The sequence below is a fragment of the Tachypleus tridentatus genome, chromosome 2, assembly GCF_004210375.1.
Source record: "Tachypleus tridentatus isolate NWPU-2018 chromosome 2, ASM421037v1, whole genome shotgun sequence".
In the NCBI taxonomy this organism is placed as follows: Eukaryota; Metazoa; Arthropoda; class Merostomata; order Xiphosura; family Limulidae; genus Tachypleus; species Tachypleus tridentatus.
The window spans coordinates 139383481-139411274 of NC_134826.1; the positions used below are offsets into that span (position 1 = coordinate 139383481).

Sequence of the window (27794 nt, forward strand, 5' to 3'; positions counted from 1 at the left end):
AGACTAGAGGGAAGGCAGCTAGTCATCACCACACCCACCGCCAACTCTTGGGCTATTCTTTTACCAACGAATAGTGGGATTGACCGTAACATTATAACGCCTCCACGGCTGTAAGGGCGAGCATGTTTCGCGCGACGGGGATGCGAACCCGCGACCCTCAGATTACGAGTCGCACGCCTTAACACACTTGGCCATGTCGGGCCTAGGAACATTATAATTAACTTACTAACTGCTTGTTTTGTTTTTGAATTTCGCACAAAGCTACTCGAGGGCTATCTGTGCTAGCCGTCCCTAATTTAGCAGTGTAACACTAGAGGGAAGGCAGCTAGTCATCACCACACCCACCGCCAACTCTTGGGCTACTCTTTTACCAACGAATAGTGGGATTGGCGGTCACATTATAACGTCCCCACGGCTGTAAGGGCGAGCATATTTGGCGCGACGGGGATGCGAAACCGCGACCCTCAGATTACGAGTCGCACGCCTTAACACACTTGGCCATGTCGGGCCCAAGAACATTATAATTAACTTAATAACAAAACGCTTACGTTGATACTTAAGTTCAGACGTTGAAGATTTATGTCACGAAACACACTATGACTTAATCAAAACTATCCTGAAATGTTTATTATGAAACGTATAATGACTTAATAAAGACAAACCTGATATTATTATTATGAAACGTATTACGACTTAATCAAACCTAAGAAGATATTTTAAGATCTTAGAAACTTAGCACATTAAGTTAGTATAACTTAACGGTGTAAGTTTTTCTTGTTTCTCTATAAGTCAACGATAAGTTTACGACCTTATAACGATGAAATCCTGTGGTTCGATTCTCCCTAGTGGACATAGTGTAAGTAGCGCATTGTTGTAGCTGAGTGCTAACAATAAAAAACATTAGCATTTTCCCATAATGTAAATATCTAACTTAATGCGACTTTCAGGCGAAAAGTTTCGACTGAAAACGTGAAATTAAAAAATAAAAATTGACTTAGCAGTGGGGACTCGGCATGGCCAGGTGGTTAAGACACTCGAGTTGTAATCCTTCGGTCGCGGGTTCGAATCCCGGTCACACCAAAAATGCTCGCCCTTTCAGCCGTTATAACGTGACGGTCAATCCCACTATTCGTTGGTAAAAGAGTAGCCCAAGAGTTGGCAGTGGGAGTTAATGACTAGCTAACTTCCCTCTAATCTTACATTACTAAATTAGAGACTGCTAGCGCAGATAGCCCTCGAGTAGCTTTGCGCGAAATTCAAAAGCAAACTAACAATTGTGATTCGAACAATGTTCAGTCGAGGCACCTGTTTTTAGAAATATTAACGACATCGTTGCATATTTAAATAGTTACTTTTAAAGTACGTTTATTGTAAATGTCAAATCTATAGCACGTGTCTTTGTTATAAGAAACGTAAATAACGGATAGTTTGAAGTCAAACGGTATTATCCATTAGAGCAGAGTTTCCCAAAGCTTTGTTATCAACGCCTACTTTCATAGACATGTTTCTTCCCCCCCCTCATCTATTTTTCTTAACGAATGAGAGAATGAGTTAAGTGACGAGATGTAATATTTGGATACGCAGCAAAAAGCCATAAGTTGTTGTAACAATTACTTATTGTTTTCATTAGTAAAATTATTAAAACGTTCAAAGTTATATTTCTTCACGACTGACTGTCCTAATTTCTCTCGTGCCACATTTTGGGAAACTAAATCAACTGTATCTATTTCGGGGTTGATTTTTTAGTTTTGACCTATGAATAGTTTATTTTAAACAGAATTTAACATTAACACTTACTGATAGAAGAGGCTCAGGAAGAGATGGTAATTTATCTCTTTCTAGAGATAATAGATAGATTGTAAGGCAAAATCTAACAAACAGAAAATAAAATAAACACGGTTTGTTTTCAGCCGCGGCATAATGGCTCATAAAATGGCTTTACGTTTTTCCAAGTACAAATTTTAGCTCACAGCTGTGTTATCTCCTTATGATTTGAGATTTAATTACAGTGAGGGATTCTAAGGATCAAACCCTTTAGGGGATTAATCTGTTCTAATCTTGCCTGAAATAGTTTGGAGTACCGAGGCTATTGAAAACTTACTCTTGTTTCGTAACTGGACGAAAATACGTAATGCTGGGTATTATGATAACAATACTAAAACAAATTTTAAAAAAAGTTACATTGTATTCACTATAAAAGTTCTTTCACTGATATGAAATCGTTGGTTTTCAAATGTATAGAAGTCAGTGGTCGGTGGCTTTGGTTTATCACAATTATATATATTTATAAACATTTATAACAGTAATCAAAACATATAAAAATATCCAAAAACCATCATGAAAAATGCGTTATCAAAAATTAATTATCATTTAGCATAATAAATAATACCAATTTAGCGCCACCTATTATTTACTATCCTATTTTCTACAGCAATCATGGACGGTATACTTCCAACATGTCTAACGAACGTTGATAGGCTGACCTGTCTTTACTGCACCAATCACCACAGACGACACATATAATCAATACTCGCACAGTTACTGCGTTCAACGACGGCTACATGTCGCGTCAGTAACATCTTGTGTTACTTCTTTTCACAACTGCACTAATTATATATATGTGCTAGTAATGAATGAAATTCAAACATTCTGATATTGATTAAAATTCTACTTTTTAAAAAAATTATCCCGCGGTTACATGAAAAATACGTCACTGATACCAAAATTAAGAGAATGTGAAATGTCTATCAAAATAAAAGTAACTTGTACAATTGTACTTTAAAAATAAAACAAAAAAATATTCGATTTTGAGAAACTGGTCGTTTCTTTTTATTGGTGGTAGTTAAACAAAGCTACACAACGAGGTATTTGTCTTCCGCCCACCAGAGGCATCGAAAGCCGATTTCTTACACTGTACACTAGAGGGCTTTTTGTTGTTGTTTTTTATAATTTCGCGCAAAGCTACTCGAGGGCTATCTGCGCTAGCCGCCCCTAATTTAGCAGTGTAAAACTAGAGGGAAGGCAACTAGTATCACCACCAACCGCCAAATCTTAAGCTACTCTTTTACCAACGAATAGTGGGATTGACCGACACATTATAACGCCCCCACGGCTGAAAGGGTGAGCATGTTTGGTTCGACGGGGACGCGAACCCGCGACCCTCAGATTACGAGTCGCACGCCATAACCCAAGAGGGCTTTTTGAAAGACAGGTATAAAGTAAACAAACTATATATACAGGAGACAAAAGAACGTGTTGAATGTTACTGTAAAAGTCGTTTAATTTGTTACTTAATATCTAACGGACACTCAGTTTGATCCCTGAATATATGTTGTTGTTTTTACAGTTTGTACTTATGCATATTAGACTAATTACAGCTTGGGTAGCCGTGTGATAGAGCTCTGGAGTTTAGAGCTCGTGCATTGGATTGGAATATGTTCTACACCAAAAAACATATTCCATGGGATTTACGCTATGGGTGTGTTATACGAGTAGCAGTCAATCCTACAGGGTTGGTATAGCCTCCCCTCTGGAACGACAGCGGATAAGATTACTAGCTTTGCCAAAAGATGCATAAGATGACTCGTTAGTTAGAGCCTCCCTCAATGGCACAGCGATATATCTGCGGGCTTACAACGCTAGAAACTGGGTTTCGATATCTGTGGTAGGTAGAGCAGATATAGCCCATGTGTAGCTTTGGGCTCAATTACAAACAAACAGCGTGGCAACAGGACCTCAGACCACAATCTTATGAAACGAAACAATCAACGAACTTTATGTAAAAAAAATAAACTGATTTTCGGTTTAATATAGACGGTATAACAAACAGTTTATCTTATATTGAAGTCAAGGATAATTAAAATATGTACTTATATAATCATAGTTGACATTTACCAAGTATTGTAATAGTCATCAAGGTAACATACACTGCTGGCCAAAATCTTAAGACCAATGAACATAAAGAAAAAAACATGCATTTTACGTTGTTAGACTCAATCACTTATTTGAGTAGAGCTTCGAAAGATGAAAATAACAAAAGGGAAAATAAAAATGAAAAACTTTTTAGCGTTTAATAGGGAAAATGTGAACACTATGAAATTAGCTTAAATACTAGCTGGTCAAAATTTTAAGACTATAGCAAAAAGAAGTCCTAAACAGGGTAGGAAATGCACAACAAGAGGTCTCAGTAGTGAGTTGCACGGCCGTCATTGCGAATAACTTCAAGCATTCGCTTCAGCATGGTCGATATAAGCGTTTGCAGAAGGCTGGCTGGAATGTTATTTCAAGAGGTGAAGATGGCTTCACGAAGATTATGCACTGTTTGGAATTGACGTCCATTTCTATAGACTTCCCTTGCCATCCACCCCCCAAACATTTTCAAAGGGGTTCAGTTCGGGCGAACACGCTGGATGGTCCAAAAGAATCATGTTATTCGTTATGCTGAAAGATCCAGTCATTATCAAACAAGCGAGCGCCTTCAGTCAATAAGGATGCTCTCTCCAACATGCTAACGTAGCCAGCTGCTGTTTGACGCCCCTGTATAACCTGAAGCTCCATTGTTCCATGAAAGCACCCCAGATCATGATGGAACCTCTTCCACTGTGTCATGTAGAAAATGATATCCTTATCGTGCCAGTAACGTTGGAAGCCATCTGGACCATCCAGGTTAAATTTTTTCTCATCAGAGAACAAAATTTTCGTCCACTTTTCTACGCCCCATGTTTGGTGCTTCTCAGCAAAGTTTAACCGAGCTGTTTCGTGGTGTGGAAGGAGGCGTGGCCTTTGAAGACATTTACGGTTTTTTAAAGCCTTTCTCTCGTAGATGTCGTCTTATTGTTCTTGAGCTGCATTCTGCTTTCGTAAGGGCCTTAATCTGGTTCGACGATCGGCTGATGTCTTGCCGGACAACCCGTCGAATCCTCCTGCTCAACGCCGGCGAAATTTTCTTGGGCCGACCACTTGTAATTCTCGTTCCTTATCCCTCAGGGTCTTTTAATAAATTTACAACAACAGTTTAACTACACCCAATCTCACCAGTGATGACACGTTGAGAGAGACCTTACTTTTACAGCTCGACAATTCTGCCACGTTCAAACTGTGTCAACTTTTTAGCCTTTGTCATGTTTTTACCCAATGTAACATAGGAGATATCAATGGAAAATGTTGACAACGCTAATACTTGAACACAAATGACTAAATTTCGTTACGTGTTTACCGATTAACGCTTCGTTTCAGTATGGTATTAAACTTTTGACCAGCTAGTATTTAGGCTAATTTCATAGTGTTCACATTTTCCCTATTAAATGCTAAAAACGTTTTTTATTTTTATTTTCCCTTTTGTTATTTTCATCTTTCGAAGCTCTACTCAATAAAATGGTTGAGTCTAACAACGCAAAATGCATATTTTTTCTTTACGTTCATTGGCCTTACGATTTTGGCCAGCAGCGTATTTCACACATTAACTGTGAATTAACCTATCAAATAGACAAAGTTTAAAATTATTTCTCTGTATAAATATTTAAATATACCGGGGTATCGTAAATATTCAAGTTAAAGAACAGTCTCTAAAATTAACTTGAAATACTTGGTACCCGCCGTTAAAACCATGTATTAGTAGCATGCCTTTAAAATCCACACATAAACAAACGGTTAAACAGGAATGTTCCAAACAATTATCTAGGAGTAAAGATCACTGTGAACTGATCAAATCAAGTTGAAGTAGTCGAATTCTGCAAGAGCAACGTTATTGTTTGTTTGTTTTGAATTTCGGGCAAAGCTACACGAGGGCTATCTGCGCCAGCCGTCCCTAATTTAGCAATATAAGACAAGAGGGAAGAAAGCTGGTCTTCACCACCCACCGCCAACTCTGGGGCTACTCTTTTACCAACCAACAGTGGGATTGACCGTCACATTATAACGCCCCTACGGCTGAGTGGCCGAGTATGTTTGGTGTGACGTGAATTCGAACCCGCGACCCTCAGATTACTAGTCGCGTGCCCCAACCACCTGGCTATGCTGGGCCTAAGCAACATTAACAAGTTCTATGCGTATTTGTTTACTGAATTTAGGCAACATGGGATAATGGACTTAAAGTATTTAGGTAAAATCACGTTTAAGTATAGGTTTATATGGATTATAAGTTGCAGTAAATATTACACGAGAATGAAGCAGATTTATTTAGCCATATAATATTTTAAAAAAGAAAATGATAGTACAACGTGTCGTGCTAGCCCTTGTGAAAATGTCACTTCGCAATCCAAAGATAAACGCAAAGGAAACTCAAGAGTAATGTTCAAAGGTGAACTGAAGTTAGATTGCAGAGTTATCGAGAATAGAAAGAACAAAAAACATTTCATGAATCAAACATAGCAAACAGGCTGATATACTGGTAATTCCAAAACGAACAAAGTTAATTTGAATGTAATTTGAGATAATTGAAAATATCTTATAAAGGTTTGCCAGTTTTATTTGATATAATTATTACTTTTATTACCTTATTTATCATTGATATTTATGAATGTGGTTTATTTCAGAGCTTACTCTGAGTAAAATTACAACTCCTGAAGAGTTTTCAAAACAAAGCAAGATTTGGTTGTTTTGAATTTCGCGCAAAGCTACACGAGGGTTATCTGCGCTAGCCGTCCCTAATTTAGCAGCGTAAGACTAGAGGGAAGACAGCTAATCATCACCACCCATCACCAACTCTTGGGCTACTCTTTTACCAACGAATAGTGGGATTGGCCGTCTCATTACATCGCCCTCCCGAATAAAAGGGCGAGTATGTTTGGTGTGACCGCGATTCAAACCTCAAAACCGCGACCCTCAAATCACGAGTCGAGTGCCTTAACCACCTGGCCATGCCGGTCCAGGTATCTAACTTTATAATCTTTAAATTATTTAAGTAGTGTTATTAATAGCATGAAAATATATGATTAGACTTAAAACAAGGCTGTAATGCAATAGTAAAGCAACCAACTCAGTATCATCTATATAAATTAATCCTTAGTTAAATTCATTTGAACGAAACAGGCAAATTTAAATATCTAATAAATAACTAATAAATAATTAGTTATGGTACGCGACTCTTAATCCGAGGGTCGCTAGTTCGAATCCCCGTCACAACAAACATGTTCGGTCTTTCAGCCGTGTAGGCGTTATAATGTTACAGTCAATCCCATTATTCGTTGGTAAAAGGGTAGCCCAAGAGTTGGCGGTGAGGGATGATGACTAGCTGCCTTCCCTCTAGTCTTACACTGTTAAATTAGGGACGGTTAGCGTAGATAGCCCTCGTGTGGCTTTGCGCGAAATTCAAAACAAACCAAACAAATCATTTTTCATTTTTATTGTTTGGACGTAAAATAATAATGCTACAAGCAGACTGGTTGACTATATATATATACTCTTCAAAAAAGAAACGCAAAAGGCAAAACTTGAGACAAATTGTTAACAAGTTTATTCCGGGTAGTTCTGTATGACATGTGTGAAACTTTGCACATTCACTGCTGAACATCCAAAGTCTGCAAAGGCGAAGTCCACGCTCACTAGTTGAAGTTTAACGTCACTCAACCTCAATAACCAGTATGCCCCCCGAGAGCATCAATAACTGCTTGGCATCTCCTGCCCATGGAAGCTATGAGATGACGAATCACATCCTGTGGAATGGCTGTCCACTCAGCCTGCAAAGCTGCTGCAAGCTGAGGTAGAGTCTGCAGTTGAGGTTGTCGCCGTCGCAGACGTCGGTCCAACTCGTCCCAAAGATGTTCGATGGGGTTTAAATCTGGTGATCTGAAGGGCCAGGGAAGAACTTTGATGTTGTGGTGTCTCAAGAAGACAGTGGTGAGTCGGGCTGTGTGAGAACGGGCGTTGTCATGTTGAAAAACGTCATTGACCTTCACCATGATGAGTTGCACATGGGGCCTAAGAATCTCGTCGACGTATCGTTGAGCTGTAAGATTCCCTCGAATGTGCAAAAGGTCTGTTCTGGCATTGTAGGCGATGGCAGCCCACGTCATGACGCTGCCACCACCAAATCTGTCAACTTCCTGCACACAGTTTGCTGCAAAACGTTCACCTCGGCGACGGTAAACACGGGTCCTTCCATCCTGCCTACGAAGCCTAAAACGTGATTCATCGCTGAACCAAACATGTCTCCATCGTCGATGAGGCCATACCCGATGTGCCCGAGTCCACTGCAGCCGTGCTTGACGATGTTGCTTGGTGAGGATGACGCCTCTGACTGGACGTCGAGGTCGGATTCCTGCATCTCGTAGACGGTTGCGTACGGTCTGATCGGAAATCCTACGCAGCCCTGGTATGGTTGAGGCAGTAGACGTCGCAGTGGTGGTCCTATCCCGAAGGTGACGTAACCGGATGTAGCGATCTTGTGCGGGCGTGGTCACACGAGTTCTGCCAGATCGTGGACGGTCACAAGTTCATCCATGTTGTTGGTGACGATTACATAGCCTTGTGATGGTGCTTGGGTGGACATTCACAGCTCTGGCAACATCTGGTCGAGATTCGCCTGCTTCCAAGCGACCAATGGCGTTGTTGCGTTGTGCTTCAGTCAGTCTTGGCGTAACTGTATTGCGTGTCGGTGGCTTAACACTGAGTTATGGAAACCGAGAAGCCGTCACTTTTATAGGGATTTTGCACATGTTGCACTTGAAGAGCATGCAGATCTCTCAAACAAATGTATTGGACACGAATGAGTTTTGGCGAAAAATCCGATGCTTTCCTCCGTTTTCAAAGTGAACAACTTTTATTGTCATTATTGTCTAACAATCAGTGCCTTAACACGTGTAACATCACATACTCTGAACATGTAACGTTATTACATATATTTCTCTTTAAAATAAAACAAAAATATCCCTTTGGCGTTTCTTGTTTTGAAGAGTATATATATGTTACTCTACTTTCACAACTTTGGTGAATCGCTAATAGTGAAACCTGGAAAAGTATATGCTCTTTATCAATAAAACAAATGATTAATAGTCTAAATATAAAGAGTTCGATAGATCACAGTTCTATCGTAGACAGAGAAAATCACGTAAAATATGAAATTACTAACTTTGCATCTGTCTAGAAATCAGTTTACGGTGTATTTAATTAACGTTTAATATAATCTTAGAATCGATGTCAACGCGTGTCAACATAAACCCATTTTAAAGTTCTTAATGAATCCTTCAAACACCGTGTGTTAATTTAGGAAATAGACATTTTTGTTCTTCTTAGGTGATTTAAACCGTGTGTTGTAAGAGTGGTAAGACTGCTTTGATATGTGTTGAAGAATTGGGTGTGTTTGTCAATGACCTAACAGTAAATGTTCGAAAAAAAAATGACCAATAGCTGGGACACGTATAATGGTCAGATTTTTGTAACGATTATTATACTAGAAAAAAACAATCGCTAAAACACGATTTTCAGAAACAATGGCGCGTTTAAACGTGTTAGTGGCTTGTATGTGATCTCACGTTTAACGTGCTAATGGTTTAGACTTGACCTCGTGCTTAACGTGCTAATGGGTTACACGTGATCTTGTGATTAACATTTTTATATCAGTGGTTCTCAAAGTAGGGTCCTTTTTTGTTTCGAATTTCGCGCAAAACTGCTCGAGGCCGTCCTTAATTTAGCAGTGTAAGACTAGAGGGAAGGCAATTACTCATCACCACCCCCCGCCAACTCTTGGACTACTCTTTTACCAACCAATAGTGGGATTGACCGTCACATTATATAGCCCCCACGGCTGAAAGGGCGAGCATGTTTGGTGAGACCGGGATTCGAACCCACGACCCTCGGATTACGAGTCGAACGCCTTAACACACTTGGCCATGCCGGGCCTTAAGTAGTGTCCTCCATATCGTCCATAATATAAGTCCACGAAACTGCAATTCTTCCAATTAATGCTTAATTTGTTGTTGTTGTTTTTTTCGGTGGCAAGCGAAAGTGGGTGAGGCAAAACCAGTACATGGTTAGCTAGGGCTTTTGTCCTGCCAAAGTAGTCGGCGGAGAAAAACGTTCGAGTACCACTAGTCTAAATCGTTATCCAGAAATGTCCGTGTGGACAACAGGTGCTGCTGACTGACTGCCTTCCCTCTGGTCAAAAGTTAAAAACTGGAAACTATTAAGCCTGAACATGAATTTTTAGTCCTAAATTTTGAATCCATATGTTGCACAAAGTGCCGTTCGTATTAAAATATTGGACTCGGCAAACAGCAAACACACCTTACACATATATACAGAGTAGCTCAAACGTAGGTACACAGTTGGATCATTCTGGAGTGAGAGCAGCGGCTGGATTTCCCCAAGTTCTACTCTCGACAAAATGGAGCATCAACCCGTTTCGCTCATGCGTTCCGCGAATGTCTCAATGAAAATTTCCCTCCGTGGTAGGTTTGTTGCAGAGGCCAGTCAACATGCCTCCACGACCACCGGACTCTGTCCCTAACGTCTTTCTTTCTTCTAGATAGAACTCAATGACATGGTTTACAACACGAAATCGAGGAATTTTGATGAAATGGAAGGGTACGTCAAAGAGGCATGGATAGACAAACGTGTGTCAAAGTTTGCGGAAGTGTAGCCACGACTCCAGGATTGTGCGAAAGGCAACAGGGTTTAATATGAAGACCTATGAAATTAACTTTCCCATAATTCCATGTCATGTTTAAAGTTCCGTTAAATAAATTATTAACTCTGAACCGTGTCTCTACTTTTGGGCTACCCTGTATATGAATACGTCTGTTAGTTTCTAATAATAACAATCTATAATACTTTCGAGAACGTTTCTCGTACACTAAGTCTTCTAGTTCTTCCTGTCATGTTTAATAATAAAATATCTACTCAAATATAATTAGGAATAATCACTAATAACCATAATATAACTCATATTTACACCACATCTGTTACCTAATGAGAATCATCCATTTTCTTCTTACCAAATAATTTTAACGTTATTTTAGGTGATTGGATTGTTCATTCTATCCTCGTTTTCAGGCATCCAGTGTCACATCTGCGCACTTGACACGACATTTCAGAGAAGCTAACCCAGGAATTACATTTGTTACTTTGTTTTGAATTTTGCGCTAAGCTACTCGAGGGCTATCTGCTCTAGCCGTCCCTAATTTAGCAGTGTAAGACTAGAGGGAGGCAGCTAGTCATCACCACACCCACCGCCAACTCTTGGGCTAGTCTTTTTACCAACGAATAGTGGGATTGATCGTCAGATTATAACGCCCCCACGGCTGAAAGGATGAGCATGTTTGGTGCGACCGGGATTCGAACCCGCGACCATCGGATTACGCGCTTGGCCATGCCGGGCCCAGGAATTACAACAACAACGTTTCGTAATTCATTTTGAGACTAACGGGTTATCATAATGTGGGAAATATACATAACATAAATGTTGTATTTGTATCTTTTGAAAAAAATAACATACTGCACATTAAAATGTGCAGAACCAAACATGCTCCCCTTTCAGCCGTGGGGGCGTTATAATGTGGTGATGACTTGCTGCTTTCCCTCTAGTCTCACACTTCTAAATTAGGGAACGGCTAGCGCAGATAGCCCTAGTGTAGCTCTGCGCGAAATTTAAAAAAAACAACTGAAGATGTGATATCCCAACACCTGAAACGCAAGGTATTTAACCCTAAAATGAGTCAGTTAAACAATTAGTTACTACTGGTAAGACAAGTTTTTAACCTCATATTACACTAAAATGATTTACAAAGTGTGTAAGACATATTTACATTTCAACTCACATAAACTGCATAAAGATAATTTACAACGGCATTAGAGATATACAAGTCTGTTTTCTAAACATACACGAACGAGATTAAATCCGTTTTTCAACTATACACGTGTAAGATAAATTCTGTATTCCAGCTGTACATGTGTAAGGTAAAGTCTCTTTTCCAGCTACACACGTGTAAGATAAAGTCTCTTTTCCAGCTACACACGTGTAAGATAAAGTCTGTTTTCCAGCTATACACGTGTAAGGTAAAGTCTCTTTTCCAGCTATACACGTGTAAGATAAAGTCTCTTTTCCAGCTACACACGTGTAAGATAAAGTCTGTTTTCCAGCTATACACGTGTAAGGTAAAGTCTGTTTTCCAGCTATACACGTGTAAGGTAAAGTCTGTTTTCCAGCTATACACGTGTCAGGTAAAGTCTGTTTTCCAGCTATACACGTGTAAGGTAAAGTTTTTCCAGCTACACACGAGTAAGGTAAAGTCTGTTTTCCAGCTACACACGAGTAAGGTAAAGTCTGTTTTCCAGCTATACACGTGTAAGGTAAAGTCTGTTTTCCAGCTATACACGCACGATAAAAATTTGTTTTAAGGTTATACACGAACTAGTTAAATTTATATCTACGTAACTGCAGTTAAAAATACATAGTAATATACGATGGCCTCTACTTCATATTGTGGACTTCTTAAATATTTTAGGGTAATTGGTTGACAATTAATATTTAAATTATTTCAGATTGGTGGAGTTAGTTAATAAAGTGCTGTTAAATCCAGTTAACCCTACTCATTTTAATAAACTCTGTTATATAAGATTTTCTCATGCCATCATTAACTGACCAATTAGGATTTTTATAAAAAAAAATACATAGAGAGAAAAAACGAGACAAAAAGACAAAATGGCGTACTGTTTACACTAAATCTCACTTTCTCTTTGTCTGTAACCATTAAAAATATATTGTAAGTGGAAGTCAAAAATAGGGCCAACTAGGCCTTTTGCTCAATATCAGGGCCAGGTTATTCTGGCCGGCTAAGATACTGTTTGTATTATGAAATTACTTGAATAACAAATATTTCAGTATGAAATTAATTAAGTAACAGTATATTTTTTTTCAGTTTTTATTGAAGTAACATATAACTAAGCTAATATAAACTCTATAATGTAAACTCTATATTATATGGCTATTATATCTTTACACAATATCATATTATTTTATTGAACGTAAAGGGTTCAGCGGTATGTCTATGGACTTACAACGCTAAAAACCGGGTTTCGATACCCGCGGTGGGCAGAGCACAAATTGCCCCATTGTGTAGCTTTGTGCTTAATTCAAAACAACAACAAAATTACATATAATCAACACAGTCGTGCTAATCTTACCATTACGGAAATGCATATATCTTACCATGACTTTTCCCATTAACCAGAGTGTAAGACAAAGCAAACGCTAGCAGTTGCATGTTTCTATCAATAGGAGGCTCTGGATCCTTCCAGGTCACAGTAATGGAGTGTCTGTTCACATGCTTAACTGCTACATGCTGCGGAGCTGAAATAAATTAACACATTTGTTACGAGCAACAGAAAAGAAATGAAACACGAGGCAAGTTTTATAAAACTTGTCAAGGTTGTTAACAGATATGGAGTCACTAGTTTTCTTTTTACCTTGACAGCAGCTGCTAGTATGGAAAACATTAACATATAGTTACAGATATAACCAACCAATACTTTCTGTGATATTAGTAGCAGAGAAATGCTTGTCTCTAAAAATATAACTGTCGACTAAACATATAAAATGTAAACATTACGGGTTCTCTCAGCACTCTCTCGTCGTTTCACTTCTGAAGGTAATAGTTTCGCCGGAAACGATCGTATTCAAACTGAAAATTTAAATAGATCCTTTAGGGGTTTGCTTTCAAACATCGTACACCAGCAAACGGACAGTGTACAGGGTAAGCTTAACAACAATTACACCTTCTATTTCTTCACTCTTTCTTATCAAGACGACGCAGTCCCTGAAAGCTGTGTTACCAAAATCACAAACATGATAACACGAACGGTTTCCTAAAATATATTCTAGAGTAATTTCTGGTCACACAGGACATCAAGTATGAGAATCGTATGATAAGAGATAAAAGAAAGGTCATGTTAGGGTACATTTAAAAAATGTTAAGACCTAAACTAGAAGTTTTTAATAAGAGATACTAAACAGATTGTTCCTTTTAATGTCAACAGCTCGTTATATGTACGGAGTAAGAAATAAACAGAACAGTGTTTGTTATATTAACAACACATTACATGTAGCAAGTAGTTAATAACCAACACAGTGTTTGTAATGTTAACAACACATTACATGTAGCAAGTAGCTAATAAACACAACAGTGTTTGTAATGTTAACAACACATTACATGTAGCGAGTAGCTAATAAAGAGAACATTGTTTGTAATGTTAACAACACAATACATGTAGCGAGGAGCTAATAAAGAGAACAGTGTTTGTAATGTTAACAACACATTACATGTAGCGAGAAGCTAATAAACACAATAGTGTTTGTAATGTTAACAACACATTACATGTAGTGAGTAGCTAATAAACAGAACAGTGTTTGTAATGTTAACAACACATTACACGTCGTGAGTAGCTAATAAACACAACAGTGTTTGTAATGTTAACAACACATTACACGTAGCGAGTAGCTAATAAAAACAACAGTGTTTGTAATGTTAACAACACATTACATGTAGTGAGTAGCTAATAAACAGAACAGTGTTTGTAATGTTAACAACACATTACATGTAGCGAGTAGTTAATAAACAGAACAGTGTTTGTAATGTTAACAACACATTACACGTAGTGAGTAGCTAATAAACAGAACAGTGTTTGTAATGTTAACAACACATTACACGTCGTGAGTAGCTAATAAACAGAACAGTGTTTGTAATGTTAACAACACATTACACGTCGTGAGTAGCTAATAAACAGAACAGTGTTTGTAATGTTAACAACACATTACATGTAGCGAGTATCTAATAAGCAGAACAGTGTTTGTAATGTTAACAACACATTACACGTAGTGAGTAGCTAATAAACAGAACAGTGTTTGTAATGTTAACAACACATTACACGTCGTGAGTAGCTAATAAACAGAACAGTGTTTGTAATGTTAACAACACATTACACGTCGTGAGTAGCTAATAAACAGAACAGTGTTTGTAATATTAACAACACATTACATATAGCGAGTAGCTAATAAAGAGAACAGTGTTTGTAATATTAACAACACATTACACGTAGTGAGTAGCTAATAAACAGAACAGTGTTTGTAATGTTAACAACACATTACATGTAGTGAGTAGCTAATAAACAGAACAGTGTTTGTAATGTTAACAACACATTACATGTAGTGAGTTAATTAATAATGACTGATATCATGTGTTTACCCTGGAAAGTACATTTCTTTTTACGCTATTTTCATTTCCCTCCACAAATGACATGAGTTATATTTTTCTCTGCTTATTTTCTGTATTGGCGAACGTTTTGTTTTCTTGTTTAAGGTCAACAGAAAATTAAATGACGTTCAATCAGATCAATACTCTGATTCTACTCGAACCTTGTTAACTTGACCCTCAGTGGGACAGCGGTATGTCTGCGGACTTGTACTGCTAAAAACCGGATATAGATTCCTATGGTTGGTATAGCACAGATAGCCCTTTGTTTTAGATTTGTGCTTAAAAACAAATAAGAACAACCTCGTTAACTCTAGATATGTGGTATAATCTGAAAACGAAAACAAAAAGAACGATTGTTTTCAAATTGTGCGTAAAGCTGCACGAGGGCTATTTAACCAATTTAACAGTAAGACTAGAGGGAAGGCAGCTAGTCACCACCGCCAACTCTTGGGCTACTCTTTTACCAACGAAAAGTGGGATTGACGATAACATTATAACGCCCCCACGGCTGAAAGGGCGAGCATGTTTGGTGTGGCAGGTATTTGAATCCGCGACCCTCAGATTACGAGTCGAGTGCCTTGACCACCTGGCCATGCTCGGGCCTAACAAAAAAAGGGAAAAATAATCCATAAAATAATTATTTCAGACTAGTTGTCACACGCTAGGGTTGGTTGGTTATGGTTTATATGAACACGAGGAAAATACCCGAAGTTAAGAAATTAATTTCTTATGTAACATATAACCATTTCAGTAGAGGAGAATCGCACAATGTTAAAGAAATTACGTTACAGTACAGTAACAAAATTACCGGTAGTCATACATAAGGTAAATATATAGATTTTTTTAACTATAAATGGATATATATATATATTTACGAATTAGCAATTTTTTTCTTTTTTACCCCTTAACGGAATATTTCAAAATCTACATTTCTTCGAAAGGAGAGGTGATGAATCGTTTTGAAACGAGACACAACTACAGGAGCAGAGAAATAAACATGACAATATAAAGTACAAGAACACAGGTAACACAACTAATAACACTGTTTTTATATAAGAGATAAACAAAGTCGTTGTTCAAGAAAATTGCCCTGTAATATTATTGTATATGTTTATTTTACAACAACAAAGTTAAAAATAATCAAACAAAAATATGTTTGATATGTCCTTTATTTAGTTTCCACGTCTCTACGTGTCATACGTAACACCAACTAGCAAAGAGCTGCATAATGTGATGATGCAAAAAGTTGGAAAAACCTTATCACGTGCTCAATCCGTTAAGACACTGTAGAGAGTATATACCTTAGCAACCCTAAAAACGACTTTCACGAATTCTAATATATATTAACGGCAACATTTCAATCGTACATCATCCTGAATGTTTGAAGCTTGTGGCATATTACACAGAATAAAACTTGAAGATTATCTTGCTAATTTATCTATGTCAGTTATATTTTCATTGCCGAAACTCTTATGGAAAAAAAAAAATCTGTCAAATTCTGCAAAACGTTGTCAACAAAATGAGGTCACAATCTATCAGGTTAGTTCTGATATAAAAGATAAGTTTTTAAAACTACGATATGAAGTGTGTTCGATCAAATAGAAGCGAAATGCATAATCAGGGTTACATAGCGATAATTATAATAATTATATAAGTGTATTAATGTGTGTTATGAGTTTCGAAATTTTGATGCTACGAACAGAGGGCCCCGGCATGGCCAGGTGGGTTAAGGCGTGCGAATCGTAATCTGAGGGTCGCGGGTTCGCATCCCCGTCGCGCTAAACATGCTCGCCCTTTCAGCCGTGGGGGGCGTTATAATGTGACGGTCAATCCCACTTTTCGTTGGTAAAAGAGTAGCCCAAGAGTTGGCGGTGGGTGGTGATGACTAGCTGCCTTCCCTCTAGTCTTACACTACTAAATTAGGGACGGCTAGCGCAGATAGCCCTAGCCCTCGAGTTGCTTTGTGCGAAATTCAAAAACAAACAAACAAAGCTACGAACAGAACAAGAGACGTGACGTCACAAACTGTTTCTGTTACCATTTTAGGGATGCTTACAAATCATTCCCGCTTTGCCCTATGAAGCTTTGAAAGAATACAATTTGTTGACCATGAAAATAGCACTGACCTCTTTTACCGTTTTATTAATTAATTATTTACTTACTATTCTAGAGCCACACCACGTGAGAGCCTGCATCGAAATATCTCGTGAACACGAGAACTACTGAACTCAGTCCATTCTGGATGACGAGAAACCCACTTGAAATAAAAACGTACCTGAGAACGGCTGGTATGGGTATTAACACTTTTATTGATAAGCAAAGAAAACGTTTCAACTTTCCTCAGGTCATCTTAAGGTTAACAACTTTGTCAACCCATACCAGCCGTTCTGAGATACATGAATTCAGATGGTGCTAATATCTTTTTGACCTGAAAACTCGAATTATATGAACTCTGCATGAATAGCTTACGAAACACCCTCTATGATGCCTGACTTCTACCTTAACCCTAATTCATGGACATAAACGTTCATAGTCCATCCGTAAACCATCATTATATGCAGCAGTCGATTCCAACATAAATGTCACGAGCCTCGTGCATTTCCACCAAACCCTGGACACAGTTCTCCAATGTATAGACGAAACGTGCTACAAAGCTATAAATAACTTAAACCATTTCACGCCAAGTACTCAGGCTTAATATGCAATAGCTACAGAATGTAGTCAGGTTTTGACAGTGGATACTAGTGCCATAGAGTAAGTCTTTCAGATCCATACGGTGAGTTTTGAATGTAAAAGTAAATCAATTTTGCTATGGTGAATGATAAACCACTGTTGTTTTTTTTAATATTAGAAAATATGATGATGAATATGAACTTATTTTACGAAATACCACAATTTTAACCTGCGCAGCTTTTCTTGTATTATTACAAACACACACACATACATACATATATATTCATATATCCATGATTTACTGCTATTATTAAAGCTTGATATGTACTAATAAAGTTCAGCTGTACGTGGTGACCGTTTAGTTATTTTAGAGCACAGCCACGTAGAGGTGTCTGTTGTGTCTACCTAGGGGAATCGAACCCCAAAGTTTAGCATTGTAAATATGTATACTTACTGCTGACCCGTACAAAGTTTCTTAATAGATAGTGCCCCACGCTAGTACAGCGATACGTCTACGGATTTACAACGCTAAAATAAAGGGTTCGATGCTTCTCGGTGGGCTCAGCAGATAGCCCGATGTGGTTTTGCTATAAGAACACACACATACTTAATAGATAGTTAAGACGAGAAACAGGAATGCTTGCGATTAAGGTATATCAAAATATAATTTCTGTTTACAAAATTCTGGAAAACAAATTATTTGGAATTAAACACAAGGCTACACAATGGGCTACCTGCGCTTTGCCCACCACGAGAACCAAAACTCGGTTGTTTTAGCGTCATAAGACTGCAGACATACCGCTTTACCACAAAATATAACTTAATTTTTTTTATGTCTGTCCATTTTGGAATTACACAAAAGGCTACACAATGGACTGCCTTTGCTCTTCTAACGGGTATCGAAACCTGGCATATAGCGGTGTGAGTGCCCCTGGGGAACAATTTATTTAACTAAAGAAGTATAAATTACGGTTTTCTGGTAGCTCAATGATACGGTTTAGGACTTTATACGCTATAAAACTGGTTTCGATAACCGTAATGGGAACACTATACATTGTCCATCGTATTGCTTTGCGCTGAACAACATAGAAACAATTCACTAATTACGTATAGGTTACTCCACCTTACGTCATGGTTGTATAACTTCGTGTTATTTGTGAAGTCACTAACATATTTTGCCTGAGTTCCTGATAGTGCCAACGTATATAAATATTTTCCTACCTGTCGATCTCAATTTATTATAAAATAAATCTAATGACTGGATGTTTAATAAGAGTGTAAAATGGTTTGGTTTGTTTTGAATTTCGCACAAAGCTACTCGAGGACTATCTGTGCTAGCCGTCCCTAATTTAGCAGTGTAAGACTAGAGGGAAGACAGCTAGTCATCACTACCCACCGCCAACTTTTGGACTACTTTTTTACCAACGAATAGTGAGATTGATCGATCCCAACAATCGTTGTTAAAATCACAAATACCAACTCTTGGGAGAGTCTTACTAAACTGACAGAGTAGAAGGGATCAATTAGTTAACAGGACCAACTGTCAGCTCTTGGGAGAGTCTTATTAAACTGACAGAGTAGAAGGGATCAATTAGTTAACAGGACCAACTGTCAGCTCTTGGTAGAGTCTTATTAAACTGACAGAGTAGAAGGGATCAATTAGTTAACAGGACCAACTGTCAACTCTTGGGAGAGTCTTATTAAACTGACAGAATAGAAGGGATCAATTAGTTAACAGGACCAACTGTCAACTCTTGGGAGAGTCTTATTAAACTGACAGAGTAGAAGGAATCAATTAGTTAACAGGACCAACTGTCAACTCTTGGGAGAGTCTTATCAAACTGACAGAGTAGAAGGAATCAATTAGTTAACAGGACCAACTGTCAACTCTTGGGAGAGTCTTATGAAACTGACAGAGTAGAAGGGATCAATTAGTTAACAGGACCAACTGTCAACTCTTGGGAGAGTCTTATCAAACTGACAGAGTAGAAGGGATCAATTAGTTAACAGGACCAACTGTCAACTCTTGGGAGAGTCTTATGAAACTGACAGAGTAGAAGGGATCAATTGGTTAACAGGACCAACTGTCAACTCTTGGGAGAGTCTTATGAAACTGACAGAGTAGAAGGGATCATTAGTTAACAGGACCAACTGTCAACTCTTGGGAGAGTCTTATTAAACTGACAGAGTAGAAGGGATCAATTAGTTAACAGGACCAACTGTCAACTCTTGGGAGAGTCTTATGAAACTGACAGAGTAGAAGGGATCAATTAGTTAACAGGACCAACTGTCAACTCTTGGGAGAGTCTTATTAAACTGACAGAGTAAGAGGGTTCAATTAGTTAACAGGACCAACTGTCAACTCTTGGGAGAGTCTTATTAAACTGACAGAGTAGAAGGGATCAATTAGTGAACAGGTCCAACTGTCAACTCTTGGGAGAGTCTTATTAAACTGACAGAGTAGAAGGGATCAATTAGTTAACAGGACCAACTGTCAACTCTTGGGAGAGTCTTATAGAAACTGACAGAGTAGAAGGGATCAATTAGTTAACAGGACCAACTGTCGACTCTTGGGAGAGTCTTATTAAACTGACAGAGTAGAAGGGATCAATTAGTGAACAGGACCAACTGTCAACTCTTGGGAGAGTCTTATGAAACTGACAGAGTAGAAGGGATCAATAGTTAACAGGACCAACTGTCAACTCTTGGGAGAGTCTTATGAAACTGACAGAGTAGAAGGGATCAATTAGTTAACAGGACCAACTGCAAACTCTTGGGAGAGTCTTATGAAACTGACAGAGTAGAAGGGATCAATTAGTTAACAGGACCAACTGTCAACTCTTGGGAGAGTCTTATTAAACTGACAGAGTAAGAGGGTTCAATTAGTTAACAGGACCAACTGTCAACTCTTGGGAGAGTCTTATTAAACTGACAGAGTAGAAGGGATCAATTAGTGAACAGGACCAACTGTCAACTCTTGGGAGAGTCTTATTAAACTGACAAAGTAGAAGGGATCAATTAGTCAATAGGACCAACTGTCAACTCTTGGGAGAGTCTTATTAAACTGACAGAGTAAAAGGGATCAATTAGTTAACAGGACCAACTGTCGACTCTTGGGAGAGTCTTATTAAACTGACAGAGTAGAAGGGATCAATTAGTAAACAGGACCAACTGTCAACTCTTGGGAGAGTCTTATGAAACTGACAGAGTAGAAGGGATCAATTAGTTAACAGGACCAACTGTCTACTCTTGGGAGAGTCTTATTAAACTGACAGAGTAGAAGGGATCAATTAGTGAACAGGACCAACTGTCAACTCTTGGGAGAGTCTTATTAAACTGACAAAGTAGAAGGGATCAATTAGTCAACAGGACCAACTGTCAACTCTTGGGAGAGTCTTATTAAACTGACAGAGTAGAAGGGATCAATTAGTTAACAGGACCAACTGTCAACTCTTGGGAGAGTCTTATGAAACTGACAGAGTAGAAGGGATCATATAGTTAACAGGACCAACTGTCAACTCTTGGGAGAGTCTTATTAAACTGACAGAGTAGAAGGGATCAATTAGTTAACAGGACCAACTGTCAACTCTTGGGAGAGTCTTATTAAACTGACAGAGTAGAAGGGATCAATTAGTCAACAGGACCAACTGTCAACTCTTGGGAGAGTCTTATTAAACTGACAAAGTAGAAGGGATCAATTAGTCAACAGGACCAACTGTCAACTCTTGGGAGAGTCTTATGAAACTGACAGAGTAGAAGGGATCAATTAGTTAACAGGACCAACTGTCAACTCTTGGGAGAGTCTTATTAAACTGACAGAGTAGAAGGGATCAATTAGTTAACAGGACCAACTGTCAACTCTTGGGAGAGTCTTATTAAACTGACAAAGTAGAAGGGATCAATAAGTTAACAGGACCAACTGTCAACTCTTGGGAGAGTCTTATTAAACTGACAGAGTAGAAGAGATCAATTAGTTAACAGGACCAACTGTCAACTCTTGGGAGAGTCTTATTAAACTGACAGAGTAGAAGGGATCAATTAGTCAACAGGACCAACTGTCAACTCTTAGGATAATCTTATTAAAATGACATAGTAGAAGGGACAACAGGCCAACACGACCAAATACTAACTTCTGTGATACTCTAACTGTCAGAATAATGGGATTTGACCTTTATCTTTATAACGCACTCACGGCCCCAAAATAGAGAACAAGTTTTGCATCAACGGGTTGTGAACGTTTAATCATTTTAATTCCGGTCCAAGAATGATAATCTCTATAGAACACACTAATCTTTATAGAGCGAGGTAATCTTTATAGAACACACTAATCTTTATAGAGCGAGGTAATCTCTATAGAACACACTAATCTTTATAGAGTGAGATTATCTTTATAATACACACTAATCTTTATAGAGCGAGGTAATATTTATAATACACACTAATCTTTATAGAGCGAGGTAATATTTATAATACACACTAATCTTTATAGAGCGAGGTAATCTCTATAGAACACACTAATCTTCTTAGAGCGAGGTAATCTTTATAAAACACACTAATCTTTATAGAGCGAGGTAATCGCTATAGAACACACTAATATTTATAGAGCGAGGTAATCTTTATAAAACACACTAATCTTTATAGGGTGAGGTAATCTTTATAAAACACACTAATCTTTATAGGGTGAGGTAATCTTTATAAAACACACTAATCTTTATAGAGTGAGGTAATCTCTATAGAACACACTAATCTTTATAGAGCGATGTAATCTCTATAGAACACACTAATCTTTATAGAGTGAGGTAATCTCTATAGAACACACTAATCTTTATAGAGCGAGGTAATCTCTAAAGAACACAGTAATCTTTATAGAGCGAGGTAATCTCTATAGAACACACTAATCTTTATAGAGCGAGGTAATCTTTATAAAACACACTAATCTTTATAGAGCGTGGTAATCTCTTTAGAACACACTAATCTTTATAGAGCAGGGTAATCTTTATAAAACACACTAATCTTTATAGAGTGAGGTAATCTCTATGAAACACGGTAATCTCTATAGAACACACTACTTTTATAGAGCAGAGGTAATCTCTATAGAACACACTTTTCTTTATAGAGCACAGAAATCTACAGGACGTGCTAATCTCTATACAGCACCCTATTCTTTATAGAGCGAGGTAATCTACATATAACACACTAAACTTTATAAAGCGAAGTAATCTCTATAGAACACACTAATCTTTATAGAGCGAGGTAATCTCTATAGAACACACTAATCTTTATAGAGCGAGGTAATCTCTATAGAACACACTAATCTTTATAGAGCGAGGTAATCTTTATAAAACACACTAATCTTTATAGAGCGAGGTAATCTCTATAGAACACACTAATCTTTATAGAGCGAGGGTAATCTTTATAAAACACACTAATCTTTATAGAGTGAGGTAATCTTTATAAAACACACTAATCTTTATAGAGTGAGATAATCTCTATAGAACGCACTAATCTTTATAGAGCGATGTAATCTTTATAAAACACACTAATCTTTATAGAGGAGGTAATTTCTATAGAACACACTAATCTTTATAGAGTGAGGTAATCTCTATGAAACACGGTAATCTCTATAGAACACACTACTTTTATAGAGCGAGGTAATCTCTATAGAACACACTTTTCTTTATAGAGCACAGAAATCTACAGAACGTGCTAATCTCTATACAGCACCCTATTCTTTATAGAGCGAGGTAATCTACATATAACACACTAAACTTTATAAAGCGAAGTAATCTCTATAGAACACACTAATCTTTATAGAGCGAGGTAATCTCTATAAAACACACTAATCTTTATAGAACACGGTAATCTCCATACAACACACTAATCTCTATACAGCACGCTGATTTTTATAGAGCGAGGAAATCTCTAGAGACCATGCTAATATTTATAGAACACGGTATTCTCTATACACAACTCTAATCTTCATAGAACACTGTAAACTCTACAGACCATGCTAATATTTATAAACCACGGTAATCTCAATAAACCACGTCTAGTATAAATCATAAATAAAACACACAAGTGTAGATGAACAAAGCAATGCTTTGCTTACAACACAATCAGTAACAAGTTTGTTTTTGTAATCATTTTTACAAAGGTAGAAAGTTGTTAGACGAGTATCCTTAGTTAAATGTTTACTAAAATTATCACAATAAAAATATGTGGAGAGAAATGTTGATTTCATCGATCGTGTCACAGTTTAATCGCCCCTCCTCCCCCTGGTTGTGGTTTAAAATTTAAATTAAATTGTATTTTTTTAAAGAAAATATAATTAGAAACAAGTTTTGTCAAAAGCCATATTAGTAACGAACGAAATACGATTAACTCTTTATACCCTACCAAAACCTGTGAGGTGTGGAATGTAATCCCCTCTTTAAAAAAGAAGAAATTATAATTCATTAGAATGTTACATACTGCACATAATTGAGGGGCTTAACTCTACGCTAATGCTGGAGGCTTCACTCTGCACGGACGAGCGACTGTAAGCGTAAAAAAAAAAAGAGACAAATGAAACGTTCCACTCAATAATTAGGAAAGAAACTGAAGAAACCTTGCAGAGTATGTTCAAGACATCTGCAGTATTATCACATTAATTTAAATATTTTATACGTACGAGCAAAATCTGATGTTATGTTAAGTTGGAATCTAACTTTTAAAAGGTTTCTCCATTTTTTATTTATCGTATTTTTAAGACTTCCAAGGCGTTTTTTTCCCATTATGAATCTAACAACAAAGATATTCAAAAGTCACAGTCGTATATGGACACACAATTTAACACTTGCGAAAGTCGTGTAGCATTCTGCATTAACTTCTGAAACTAAACTCCCAAACTAGTTAATAAATCAACAAAGTCGTAAACTCACTTAAACAATAAGGATAAAGAGGTATTTAAAAAAATATATCACGTGCTGTATAACTACAGCCAATCGCCCTGTCTTTTATTTTCATTAACCCTGTAATTAGGCGAAATTCAAGCGAAGGCAAACCGAGACTTACGTACTTTCTGAGGCACGCCATCGGCAGCTAGAAGAAAACGGGCGAGAACCACCATAGAAAAACCGATGAATTATTGATTTAAGACGCGAGTTGTTTATGTGACTCTAAACCTATAGAATCACAGTTATATCTAGAAAGTTCCAACCTGAACTCCACATTTTGCGCAACTGATAAAACACGTAGATCAGAGAGCTCTAGGGCTCAGGTATAGTTTAGTTTTTCCCAACTGATACACTAACTAACAAGAAGGAAAAACGCCAGTAGCACACCTTGCCACCAGGGTTCCGTCCAAATTTTTAAACCGTATAAGAGGACTGACTGTCGCTTTTATAACGCACCCAAAGCTGAGACTACGGGCGTGTACAGCGTTATTACGTTCCAAACCTCCACAGTTTAATAACCTAACGAGAGACGATAATAGAACTAAATATATGTTGAAATAATAAGTTTTAAAGGATTAAGGTAAAAGTTTTAAGCATTTTTGTGGGAGAAAGTTTTGAACTGTAGTTTCAAACTAATATAGTCTTTGCTCAATAGAAAGAGATATATTTTGTTTTCGTGTGTTATCTTACCAGAAGAGATATGATTTGTGACAAAACGTGAAATTTAAGACAATAAATTAAAACATATTTTTAAAACGTTGTCCATGAACACTTGATGATAATGGAAATTATAAAAATTTACTGAAAACATAGAACAATGTAATAACAAATTAAACAATGCCGACGATGCCTTTCGCGTGATACCACGTCTCGTCAAACAGGTTTAAATGGGACAGAAGGAAGTGGTCGAAAAGCTATTTATGTCACTGTCATGGTGTGAACTAGACTTTCTTAGTGCACAGTTATATTGTCAGCTTTATTTCAGTTATTAGAAATAAAAATTAGATTCACGATTTTTATTAACATGAAATGATTTACTTCTATTAGCATGAAATAACTTATTTGAGCAACAAATCGTTTATTAGTGATACTGTATATATTACTTCCAGTCAGCTTTAATCACAATTCAGAAGACTTATTAAAGTCTAATGATCGTATTAGAATCAAATAATTCTTATCTTTCCATCTGTAAGTAGATAATAGAATATTCGTACACAGAAAGTACATTTATCGTTGTATGTCATAAACCAGATGTCACTACTAATACATAACGTTTCACATACGAGCAAATATTTTTTTTTCTTTTTTAGTTACTTTCGCGCAAAGCTACTCGAGGGCTATCTACGCTAGCCGTTCCTAATTTAGCAGTGTAATACTAGAGGGAAGGCAGCTAGTCATCACCACCCACCGCCAACTCTTGGGCTAGTCTTTTACCAACGAGTAGTGGAATTGAACGTCACATTATAACGCTCCCAAAGCTGAAAGAGCGAGCATGTTTGGTGCAGCGGAGATTCGAGCCCGCGACCCTCAGATTACGAGTCGAACGCCTTAACCCACCTAGCCATGCCGGACCCTAATAATACTGAATCGTTTAGAATACAGTCACAAACACAACTGTTAGTATTTTGTTTCATATATGGACAAAGATATAACTTGGAGCACATAATCGTATTATACGACACCAGGCGTGGCCACTGACAAAACCTGCTGTAAAACAACTTTATATCTCCAACAAATTAAACGCTAAGAACAAAACCTATATGAAAAGGCCACCGAGGGCCAGCACCTTTCATTCCCCATACTTGTCACTTTATTGGTGCTTTCGTGTTTCCTGGGAGACTTAAAAGAGTCAACCATTTCTTTTTCAAAAGGGCCATATTGAGAAAAACAAGGAAGAAACCATTCTGAGGTAATCCTGACAAACAATCACATATTGGATAGTAACAACAGTTACTAGCCCGCTTTTCCGTGGTTCAGCTGTCAGTCTGTGGCCTTACAACGCTAAAATTGGGTTTCAATATCCACAGAGAACAGCGCACGTATAATCCTTTGTAGTTTTGCGCTTAACAACACACAACAGCGGTGATTACCGGTTCTTCTCTTACGTTAAGATAAGAAAAATAGTGACTTACACTAAGCAACAAGTGCATTACAAAAAACTGTCCTCAGCAGCTGGTCAAGAATGGATTGTTTGTTTCCTTTCTTGCTTTCAATAATGTCAAAGATTAGACGAGAATCCAATAACTGTGTGCAAAAAACATTTTTAAGTATGATGGTTTTGCATGGGTTCGAAACCGGGTTATAGTTGTAGCAAGCATTTTAATGAATCTGCTTACCTCAGATAAACCCTCTTGTGAATCTTTCATCAAACTATTTACGTAGATGTTGACTTCCAAAACCACGTTTAAAGTGATCAAAGAAAGAATATTCTACTGGAATAGCACCAGCAGATCTGACAGATGTGTGGTTGAATGGGATGGCTGTGACTGTAGTTTATTCTGCTCATGGTTCAATGGGATGGCCGTGACTGTAGTTTCATCTGCTCATGGTTGAATGGGATGGCCGTGACTGTAGTTTCTTCTGCTCATGGTTGAATGGGATGGCCGTGACTGTAGTTTCTTCTGCTCATGGTTGAATGGGATGGCCGTGACTGTAGTTTCTTCTGCTCATGGTTGAATGGAATGGCCGTGACTGTAGTTTCTTCTGCTCATGGTTGAATGGGATGGCCGTGACTGTAGTTTCTTCTGCTCATGGTTGAATGGGATGGCCGTGACTGCAGTTTCTTCTGCTCATGGTTGAATGGGATGGCCGTGACTGTAGTTTCTTCTGCTCATGGTTGAATGGGATGGCCGTGACTGTAGTTTCTTCTGATCATGGTTCAATGGGATGGCCGTGACTGCGGTTTCTTCTGCTCATGGTTCAATGGGATGGCTGTGACTGTAGTTTTTCTGCTCATGGTTCAATGGGATGGCCGTGACTGTAGTTTTCTTCTGCTCATGGT

The 27794-nt window shown here is 37.8% G+C and overlaps 1 protein-coding gene across 2 annotated transcripts in view; it reads right to left on the minus strand.

Annotated features, from left to right (window-relative positions):
- The window catches only part of LOC143245238 (uncharacterized), a 70341-nt gene that overhangs the window by 13514 nt on the left and 29033 nt on the right, over positions 1-27794 (minus strand). Inside the window, exon 2 of one of the 2 annotated variants that reach the window (XM_076491366.1) lies at positions 13145-13285. The exons of the other annotated variant lie outside the window; for it this stretch is intronic. Within the exon in view, the coding sequence (XP_076347481.1) occupies positions 13145-13285 (141 nt within the window). The remainder of the gene's footprint in view (positions 1-13144; positions 13286-27794) is intronic. 2 annotated transcript variants of the gene reach the window in all.